Below are 11,479 nucleotides of genomic sequence, written 5' to 3' on the forward strand. Positions count from 1 at the left end.
ACGCAATGGTGCCAAGCAAGGCGTAGCGGTAATAGCTGCATTATTCAATTGATCTGGTGTATTGATCGAGGTTAAAGTCTCAACGAACTGTACATTCATAATAAAGAAATTGGAAATCGAAATGGGTGAAGAACGTTTCACTGTACTCGAGTTGTTTTCCTTGGTTCTAATATTTACTCTAGACAGTGATAATGCAAGCCAGTGAACCAAGATTTGTAGAAATTGCGAAATTTTCTTATTGAAGAATTTTTGAGTATGAATGTCTGAGAAAGTGGCATTCGAACGTGTAATTAGGGGCACAACGAATATTTTAACAGATTCATATATATAAATTATGTGCAATGCAATGGGCAAAACAAGGTTTATATACTGTGTTTAAAAGCTCTATTGCAGGTAGCAACTTATACTAAGAAAGTTATATTTGAGAAATGAAGAAAATATGTTTGCATCTGGTGCATAATGGAATGACAGCAACAAAAAAAAAAAAGAAGTAACCCGCTGCCAGGTGCGTGTAGTGCTATTTACAATGTACAGTGTAGCATTACAGGCGTACGGCTACTTATAATGGTCAAGTACAATACTTCGGCACCAGACACGGTTTTCAGGGCTTTAAAGCACGGCAAGAGAGCAAATAATAAAATCTTGATGAAAATGGAGACAGCAAGCTTGTAGGCCGCATAAGGCGAGAAAACGACTGAACACTAGTGTGCGGCCACGTGGGGTACCTACTACGCATTTTCTCCGGAACTCGTTCCTTTGGGCGAAAACTTCGGTTCCCCTGCACAAAAATGAATCGAACGAGCCTCCACTTGCGTCGGCCTGTAGACTGCAGGAGCCGTAAGCTTCAAGAGCTGTGCACACAATTCAAACAGACGAACTATTCCACGTCGAAGAGTGCCTTCTCCAACGGAATAGGAATGGACTAGCAAAGCCCATTCGATCCGTGTTTAAATTTTTGATTATTCGCATTACGCCAAATGAAGCGTTCGGAGGGAATTTTCGATAATTAGACTCCTAGCAGTTCAGCATACAGCCATGAAGTACACCCGACTTTGCTTACGGTGCGCACAGAGCAAATCAGCGTTAGCTAAATCTGGTCAGTGACGCGTCTTTCACGTAAGACACCATGATTCGTGTCGCAACTTGGGTGTACAGTTACGTAGCTGAGACTCAGCAACAATATTCGCAGCGAAAAAATCCAAGCGTCTCCACCACCGAAAAATTACTAGGCAACTCTGCAGCTAGATAACGTGAATTATCATCGCCTTTTTTTCATATTCACAGGTAGGGGCCTTACGCATTGGTCCTGAATGGCCAGACCATCGACAACGAACCGAGTATCAGTGGTTGGTAGGGTGTCCTTCGACGAAAACAGCCCATCCATTGGTGCTTGCGAATATGGATTCCACCCGATTACAATGCGCCATGCTCAGAGGTCTTGGCGCAAGCGAGTTTCTCGCCGGAAACACCCCGATTTCTCTGCCTCACGCACCCTACTCGCCGGACTTTGCTACCACTGTCTTCGATCTCTACCCTACATGAAAGGGTCAGCTCAAAGACAACCGTCTTGGCGCGATTGCTGAAACCGAGCGAAAATCGCGGTAGGTGCTGTGTTGCACAGGAAATGAAAATTTGGTGGATATACTCGAAAAGCGGCGGGACACAATAAGAGCGCTGCACAACTTTGCGGGGGGATTACTTCAAAGATGGCAGTGCTTGAATGTTCATAAACGAAATACTTTATTGAAAACCGGAAATGTCTCGATACTTAATGATGCCACCTGCATTAAAAGTAGTTTATCAATATCTTATTGCGTTTAATTATGCTTATAATTTTCGTGTGCATCCTTTCCGCAGTGGTGTAATCATTTCACGTGAACTGTAAATTGTCGGCAAGTTTCCATCGCATTGGGCGTTTTCAGAAATTAAGTTCGCAGGTTAGCAGTTCACATCTGTGATATAAAGTTTAAAAATAATTATTTTACACCTTTTACGAATGTAACACATTTCCGGGAAATTTTATTAACTGTTTTCCGTCTTAAACAGGAAGTGTACGCCGGACTGACACCGGAAATTTTTGTCTTGTAAGCACAGTACATTTACTGGAACTTGGTTTAGTTTCCCCTATGAGGGAAGTTTCCCTTGGCAGTATATGTTTGGTAAAGAAAACTCGAGCTTTCCCCGAGCAAGACAATGTAAAAAGTAACTCCTTTCTCTGGAAAGGGATTAGCAAACACTGAATGTATGCCTCGCACTAAAATCTTTGAGCGAATAGTGCAAGTCTCTTTTGTAGCATCTTTTTATCAGCTTCTTAATTAGAATGTTTCCTACCGTGATGCCTATATCATTACTACACAGGACTGCCCATTGCATTTATACCTTTGGGTGATATCGGGCGAAGTGCATCTGGAAGTGTTGCACTTATTATTGCTGCGCAATCCTATTGGGTGGATATACAGTAATTGTGTGCACCTTTTCTGTAATGCGAGAGATGTTGCTACGCGCACTGTGCCCTCTCCGGCGATGTTGCAGTTGAGCAGATGGCGGTGCCTCTCCCGCATCCCACTCTCAAGATTCGTAATTCACTGCCATCCTCCATACGGTGCTTGTTTCACTGAAGGAGTGTTCACCAGATTAGCCTGATGCATTCAGAGTGTAGCGTTAGCTGTGAACAGTGACGGGGTGATTTTCTCGCTACGAAAACGAATCCGGCGAGCACGACATGGAGAAGAACGACTTCTGCAGCCAACCTATAGAGGGCGAACTGAAGGGGTCGATTTTTGTTAATCACAATCTTACGAAGAGACAAACTATGAAACAAGAAAAAGCGTACACGAAGTTTATTAAGTTGAGCTTGTGTTAACTTTCCCTATGACTTCCCAGGTTTCACAATCTGTCACCTCGTAGTATTACTGTACTAGTACAACTATTAGTACTCAAACTACTGTTAGAGCTAACAAATAATAATCATGATGGTTAAGATGATGATCACAAGAAGAACATGAAAAACATGCAGCTACCGTTGAGTTGTTGTTTTTGCGAATTGAATCCATTACGTGCCGACTTCTCTATACGTGTTTGCAAGTCCTCACAGGGTTTCAGCAGAGATGTGCGCGAACAGAACATTGCGGGTTTCCTCACGTCAGCGAAGCCAGGTGCGTGCTCGGGAAATCACTTTGCACCCGTGGTATTCCGTCAGCGTTGAAATCCCTGCGCGACGCCGACAGGACTGGCTCGAAAGAAATGTGAACGACTTCTGGGTTTCTTCAGCAGAAGCTTTCGCTCATTGTTGACGCTATGCTTAGGGTGCCACCGTAAACTTCCCGTTCATCTTACCGGCGTGGCGGCGCCGTCAGCACACGTTTCCTCAGCACATTTGCGGCGCATTTTGTATACTGGGCGTGCGTTTCCCAAGTCCAGCTATTACGTCAGGCGCCAGGGCGCAACCAGTGTTTGTGCTTTCTGCACGTGTGCTTGTCCCACTCTGAGTAGTCCCGCTGGTGCAGATGGGCGTAATGTGAAAACGTGAATGACGCGCACAGGGGCTTTCTTTCTTGCTTGCTTGCTTGCTTGCTACGCGTCCTCTTCGCACAACTCTTGTTTTTGTTGCCATCTGGTGCGGTATTCCGACAAAGGGAACGCAATGGACGGCAACCTATGTGCGGGCTTCCACTTGCCGCGTTCCTGATTATTTCACTGCTATCTATGTGAAAGTCGGAAATGCCCGCCTTGAATGGATTACAGTATGTGTCATATGTACAAGTGACACTTGTTTTGTGCTCCATCACAATTCCCAATTGCGTAGTCTTAGCCTTGTATCTCTCTCTCGCTCTGTGTGCGTGTCTGTGTGTGTGTGTGTGTGTGTGTGTGTGTGTGTGTGTGTGTGTGTGTGTGTGTGTGTGTGTGTGTGTGTGTGTGTGTGTGTGTGTGTGTGTGTGTGCGTGTGTGCGTGTTTGTGTGTGTGTGCGTTTGTGTGTATGTGTGTGTGCCATAAGTTGGGCAGACACACGAAGTGAAGCCACAACCAAATTAATATTGAATTTTGTGTTGTTTCAATACGCTTGACTATGTGGCGCAAGCAGCCAGAATACATCTTCGGAAGGTTTCTGTCACATTCATTCAATATGTGCTTCATCATCTGCATATACAGACAACGGGATCAAGAAAGTTAATAAATGCATCATTACTTCGGCTGGCGCTTCGGTCACTACGCGTCTTCGGACAACATGCCAACCTGTCAGACGGGTTTCAGTAAAACATTTTGGATTTAAGATAACAGTACGGTATACAAGGAACAAGATCATGCTGTAGCATGCTTTAAATCCGGCGAATATCCCTTTGTACCAATTTAGAGCGAGCATAGAAAATGTCCTAGATAATTACTTGATGATTACGCGTCCCACTTCACATAGGTGCTTATGTTATGCAACTTGCGTAATACTTAAGGAATTGGTACCGTTTGAACATATTGGAACACAGTATCGTCCAGGAAAGCAGTAGGTACATCATGCCTAGCTGAACTTCATTACCTATAACATGATTTTGTAAATATGAGAAAATGCCAGTGTATTGAACGTGACTTTTCAGAGCGAACAGCACTTTAGAGCCTACATGAGTTGCGCTCTGCGTAACGGCCACTTTGGCATTATGCTGTGTGGGTTGAACTGGTCATTTTCGATTGGTAACTGAACAGTTGTAGCTAATTTTTGTTCGAACTTGTGGCCTCAATAAGGAAACAGTGTGGTTCGAAGAAAAAAGCCTAGCAAGCCTGCACTGTGTCAATAAGCCGTGCCCTTTGTTTTGCTTCACCCGTGTTAAAACACATTGCCTGTTTCAGCACTGTTTCACTCTCATAAAGAATTATGCCGCCAATTTCCGACCTACTTGCTTTCTTGAATTTGTTGGTTTGTGTGTCGGGGGGGGGGGGGGGGGGGAGGGGGCTGTGTGTATGGTACTGAAAACAATTTAAAAAATCAGAAAACGATAGAACTGCGTCTTCAGGCATTTTTCTCTTTTTACTATTATTCGTGCCAACTGCTGCACGTGCATTCTTACTCATCCGACGGCAAGCCCAACACCACACAATACCGAGAGCGTGCCGTCCCTCTTCATGTCTCGTTTGTCCGTTGTTTCGCAATAGTGAGAGATCGGCATTCAAGTAGAGTCGTTTGTCCGCATGGGGTGCCACGAATAGCCCGCATTTCCTTGCTCTGCCTTTACACAAGACTCAAGCTTCACAACTGCCCATCCCTTACGGCACACGACATGGTCGCAATTCACTCGAGGGTATTGTCCACCATGGAGTCATTTCCGTATGTTTTTATTCACGATCGTTCACCTGATGCCTGCAGCTAGCACGTGTGCTCGTTTGGAAGCTTACCTGGGAACCGCCCTGTCCGTGCTGCGCTTCTTTTCTCTAACCCGGAAGGAAACTACTTTGAGTATCCCCAATGCAACGGAAGCACATATAAGCGCAAGATGACTGCCAGTCCTTGTCAAGCCCTTGCTTTACAAAAAAGGCTTTTGTATTGTGTCAGTTTCTGCGCACTTGTATTCTGGAGGCACAAAGGGGCCTGTCGGCGGTTTGTGTCTCCATACTTTCGGCCACATTTCCGGTGCAAAATCCTTACTTTCCTTGAGGCGGGGCTTTTACCAGTTAATATGCTCTTATATCGCATACCTATTTAAGAACTTTATAGAGCGAGACAGTAAGGAAGATAATTGGTCAACTATTACGAAAGATATGCGCTTCCAGCTGGCAGAGAATCGCTTGCGATGAATTCAGTAGACATTACACAGAAATAAATAAAACATTTTATATAGTAGAGAACACTACGTTAGCGTTGCGTTATTACGTAGATATGGAGGGAGGCTACGCACAGCAGAGGGAAGAGCGAGGGACAGATTAAACGAGGCCTGACTTGCTACTGATTTTGATACGAAAACGGACTTCCATCTAAGGATCTTTTGAAAATGCATCTAAAATTCTTTCAATTTAAGGTAGCGTTATTTGAGCTATTTTCTTCGTAATAAATCTTATCGCAAAGTCAAAAATTGAAAAATGACCAGAGGTAGTAATTTGATAGGCGAATAAATAACTTAGACTATATTCTGCAAGAAAAGAGTTAGACTACAATTCCTTTTGCAAGGCTTACGATTCGTCATTCGTGTTCATAACTGCTTGCAGCCAAATAAAAAGACGATGCTGCGGATGTTACCAGCACAGTAAATTCAATTCAACTGCACCGGTAAAACTAAATTGAACTGCCAAATAACGTCCCATAAAGGACAACACTAGTGCCTTTATTTTTATTCTCATCACCTCAGGCCCTCCTGCTGCGAGTACTTCAATATTGTATCAAAGCACCTATGGCAAGGTATTACTCAGCGAATGAGCCCCGGTGCATAATCATTAATAGAAATATGTTTGCAATGCGTGAACAACTGATCTACTATTGGCATTCTTTCGATCTAGAAAGAATCCAAAGTTGTTGTAGTTGTAAAGGATATAAACAGTTATTAAGGAAACAGGTGGACGAGCGACAGCCACGCGTTTATGTACGTTGTACATGAACGGGCGGTTGTAGCGACGAAAGCTGAATAGTAGTAGTGACGAAAGCTAAATGTCATGTGATCTGATTTAGTGTAAAAATATGCATCGATTTGTTTAGAAATGCAGCATGCAGGTGAGACGTGTGCAGAAATCCTTGATTGCCATCGCGTGTAAAACATCGGCGCCGGGCCGCAGTGTCTGCAACATTTTCTAAGCGAATCATTCTTAGAAACTCTCGCAGTCCCTTCGGATTGTGACGTCTACTGCTGCTTTATCGGCAAATTGCTCACACACAGAAAATTATTTATGTGTCCTATGGCAGACCCAATCCCGGTGTCGGTACAGGAGCCCGATGACCTAATCGCTAGATCACAATCGCAGGCGTCCATTGCTGCTGTCAACGCCAAGTAGATTTCTCAGACCATTGGCGCGTACTTCCTATAATGTAGCACATGTGGATCGCGTGCATGCGAGAGCACATGTGCGCAAAAAAGCCATAGCAAGCAAAAGCACTTGCATGCACGCCAGTTTCCGCGTAGCGACAGATGCCGGATTAAAACGGACAAACAATAATGGACCCCTGCCTCTTCGTGCGGGACTTGTGTCTTCTCGATGTCCCTCGATAAACACCACATGTTCCATTCGTTTCTTGCACGTACATCTTGAGCGTCAAACAATGTGTATTCGCGATAACTTCCGTTTTTATTCACGCATTGTTTTGTGAACGCGCCGCTGCATACCGGTGAATGAGGCACTCTCCACAGTTCGGCCCGGCTGCGTCAGAGTGCCGCACCCAGGTATTGTTATACACCGTACGATATGTAGAAGCACAACACGACTCTTTGCCACCGCTGTCGAATTTGGCAAAGTTTTTCCGTAACTATTCCGAACACATGGGCGTACAACAGTTCGCCAGAATTTTATCATCACAGTCTCTAAGTAAATTAAGAGTTGAATGCTGCTCTAGTTCGCATTTTGACATTAGAACCATTTTGAAATCTTCGAAAAAAAATCAATTGTTAGTTTGCGCCTGTGTTTGTCTTCCTTTCTGTTGTGGCGTCCCGTCGCGTTGTATTTTAAGATGGTTCTAATGTCTAAATAATTTATTACATAAAACTTAATCCAGAACGTTTTGCATAGACTTCAGTGAATACCGTACACACCTATATGCTGGGCCATCTCTAACTCCAGTAGCATAAGTACCGTACTTCTTGCACACATATCGAAGTTAAGGTCAATATAAAACGCAATGATTGTTCTCCCGGAGACGTTCGAAGAATGGGATCCTGTAATACATGTAGCTTTACACGAAACCATTTACGTTTCCTATTTTCAATAGGTATGTCTTCGTGTTTACACATTCACATGCGGTTCATGCAATGCCTTTGAAATACATGGACTTCCAAAAACAGAAAGTGGGGTGCCTTCGCACGAGTGCATGGCTAGCTTAAGAGCGTAAGTCTGACGACAGCAAAGGCGAGAAAGTAGACAAAAATACCTGATCTTTTCTATGGGATCTGTTGTCGTCTTGCTTGAGCACTGAGGCCAACCACACATCGTAAACTGGCACCCGCATGCACGGGCCTGCGTCGGCGCCTGCGTAATATAGCGTCGATTGTGGCAAGGAAAAACTATTTTTTCTGCGCAATAAGCTTCTGCGAAAAAGCCGCATCATACCATAACGTTTTGCTCGCTCTCCTCCGTTGGCGTGTTTCGCGAGAGGAGATGCGTGAGTAACGGCCAAATCAATACCTGCCAGGTACCGGCGAGGCACCTGGGAGAACGGGGTAAGCGAAGGCCAGCGGTGTGTCCTTCGACAACGCCTCCACACGCGTGAAAAATTCCGTAATCACACTGCTGACTGTAGTTTAGGTGACATCAGTCATGGTTTTGGCCCGCAGAAATCTTCCCTTGCTTTATTTCATTCGACAGTTACAAGACTAGTGGATTTTTCCACAACCAGATGCCAGCCAACCCCGATAATGCGGGAGTACGTGCGGTTCCTGATTACTTTCTTTCACAAGTTGGGTGACTGCGCTCTCCGTAATGCTAGCGTAGGAGCTACCATTCCATTTCGGGTAGCAATTGTTATTCCATAGGCACTATATCCAGATTACTTTTGCCAGACTGTCGGTATAGCTGAGCAGCTAGACACAAACGATGGATTACATTAGGAGTACATAGGAGACAGAAGCAACTGGATGAGCGTGCATAATTTGTTTTGCTTGCAGGTGCAATTATTTTGCTCCACGAATAGTGCGTTCATAACTCGTTAGCATAATCAGATAAAGAACGAAGCGGGGCCATTTCATGCACAAATGTTTCTTTATTATGTTATTTAGCTCAACAATTTTGTTCGTTTTCATACATCGCTTTGTACACACGGTGCTAAGCAAAAGGGTGACATTGCGCTCTTCTCGAGCCAACACATATTTGCTCTATTTAGCACTGCTCATTCATCCAGCCCATGGCCCACCGGCTCCACCGGCACCACCGTATCCGCCAGCCGGTTTGGATCCACTGTAGCGGCCCGGGAGCACTTTTCCAGCACCGGCCGCCCCGGCTCCTGCCGCTACAGGCTTCGCATTAAATACGGCGTCGGCGCTTGATCCCGGCGCTGTGCCGGGCTCGTTGGTGTCCACGGTTGCGCGGAATCCATTTGCATCAGCGACGTAAGTGACCGTGCGATAGAGGCCGTTAGCGTCCCGATAACCATAGGAGCCGGTCTTGGTGTTACTGGCATCGCCTTGCTCCTTGTGGAACAGCTGGGTACCGAACTCGTCGGTACTGTCGTATCCAAAGCTGTACGGTTGAGGAGCCTGGTGAAATAAAAAAAAATGAAACCCATAGTCAGAAAACAGAAGCTCTAGATCAGCGTTCAAGTTCTTCGCCCGTCTTTGCAAGAAGATGCAACGTTTAAGTTTTTGTGAGAGAAAAACGTCAATCAATACTGGTGCTGCACTTATCAATACAGTAAAGGCATCCATCCAATAGCAACGTTTACGCCGGAATAAATATCTTTGTGAATTCGGCACCTCTTCCGACAATAAAACTGTGTGCCATGCAAGGCAGAGTTTCACACGCGGATTTGGCCTGGCAAACAAGAGAAATGTTTTGTATCGTCTGAAAAGACCGAAACTTGTCGGTTATATTTATCTTCGTCAGCTGTTGACGATATTACCATTGCGCTTTTCGTACTAAACCTCAGTGTTGTACGCGAAGGATAGATCTAATACAGGGTAAGCCATCACCTACCCCGGAGGCACCTCCAGCTGAGCCACCGTAGCCTCCACCCTGGCCGTAGCGTGCTTCACAATGGATTCCAGAGACGGCGACAAGAAGCACGACAGCCTTGGTGAAAAGGAGGACCAATGGAAATAAATGAAGCATTTAGAAAGGCCCGAACATCAGTAGTCATTTCTGGCTCTTACCTATGACATTTTGATTTAATATCTTGCAATCCAATTTCATAAAGTGTCTGTTTTGTGAATCAAGCATGGTTTAGCAGCGTTGACAGAGGCAGAGATAGCAAACACCTGTTAGTCATATCGACCGTTTTTTAGACCGCAAGTGATAGACCGAAAGTAGAAACAGAGCGAACATTTTAGACAACTCACGTAGGCTTGGTGTGGTCAACCTTCTTACGTGTAGCTATTAGTGGCATAGGTGGCGTCACTCAACAAATGTAGTATGAGAAGGTCAAATCATTAGCCATTCTTACTAAATGGTAGGAATAGAACTCAATGACAGACCTTGTCTACTCATGAATAGAAGGTGGATGAGCTATTTATGCGTTGCTTTGTTTTTTTCTACCTAAAGAAATCACCAAACAGATAGAATCTACTGCCGCTATGGCGCCGTGCCTCGAGTTCTAATAATCGGCAATTAACCCGTTGTGAAATCAAAACAGATTTGGTGCCATCAGAGAACTCTTTTGCGCTAGCACTTTTAGAACTCTTGGCACTAAGACTAGATGCCATCTGTCGGGGAATGCACAAACCTCGAGACTGAAACTCCCTGGCACGCCCGGTAACATTTCTTTGCCATTGCCATCACCCTGATATGTAGAACAGATTTTGTCGCTTGTACAGAATAAAGCTAGCTTGCAAGGTTGCATCTTAACATACTTTATCGAAAATCCATTGCAATTTGACCCAAAATAACGCTTCGTATGAAACACTGGCCAATCACTCGCTACTCAATTTTTTCTTTATGCTCGGTAAACTTTTTTCTATGTATATTTTGCGCATCCGTATCTATACTTTCAGGTTTAGATACGGAGATATCTATAAGAGATATCCATAGAACACGCACGAATCTTTGGGAGATACATGCGGGTCACCCATTGTCAGCGAAATTCGCTTCGGTGTCACGCTTATTTCTTCGTCCAGTAAAATCTTGCTGAAGTGCAAAGATTTCAAAAAGAAACAACGAAATAATACCTTGTCGACGCATATCATATCCTGGTATTATTAAACTCATCTTATTTAGGCAAAAGGAGAGTGTTTTGTACTATTAGTTTTATGTCACTGCCCACTATATTGTTGCACGATGCCTACTAGGCATGCTCGATGAAATTTTCATCCGGTTACACTGACCGTCGCTTACCTTGAGGATAATATCCATGTCTTTGCCCACTCGTAGAGCTCTTGCTCGGCACAAGTAACTTGAGCTCACGGCAGTTCGTCTGTGGAGCTCGAACGCCGTCGGGCGCTTATATACGCCGCACCCGACAAGACGCAACCACCGCGCCACGGGCGAAGCAGGAAAGTGAGGAGGCGTATCTGCTTTCCGCACTGACGGGTCATTCTGAATGAAAGTGGGTTTTGTTGTCAATGTCTTGGTTTTGTACACTTCGTGCATACCTCGGCATGGGATGGCGCGGTCTTTCCTTTCATTTAGCTAGCCTAGTTTGCGAAGAAAGCG

The 11,479-nt window shown here is 44.7% G+C and overlaps 1 protein-coding gene across 1 annotated transcript; it reads right to left on the minus strand.

The window, feature by feature from the left end:
* Positions 1–8,859: 8,859 nt before the first annotated feature.
* Positions 8,860–11,268, minus strand: LOC126540073 (cuticle protein 10.9-like). Its single transcript, XM_050186874.2, has 3 exons — positions 11,162–11,268; positions 9,809–9,904; positions 8,860–9,372 (listed from the first exon to the last, which is right to left on the minus strand). The coding sequence occupies exons 1-3, from the start codon at positions 11,177–11,179 to the stop codon at positions 9,010–9,012; spliced, it is 477 nt and encodes a 158-aa protein (XP_050042831.1). The 5' UTR covers positions 11,180–11,268; the 3' UTR covers positions 8,860–9,009.
* Positions 11,269–11,479: the final 211 nt, after the last annotated feature.

This window comes from Dermacentor andersoni, chromosome 2 (genome assembly GCF_023375885.2).
Source record: "Dermacentor andersoni chromosome 2, qqDerAnde1_hic_scaffold, whole genome shotgun sequence".
Taxonomy (NCBI): Eukaryota; Metazoa; Arthropoda; class Arachnida; order Ixodida; family Ixodidae; genus Dermacentor; species Dermacentor andersoni.

What these genes read in the sequence shown, in the direction of transcription:
- LOC126540073 (XM_050186874.2), bottom strand. An exon ending in CAGCTGGAGGTGCCTCCGGG is followed by an intron (nt 9,373 to 9,808) that starts GTAGGTGATGGC and finishes TTATTTCACCAG; the next exon opens with GCTCCTCAACCGTACAGCTT.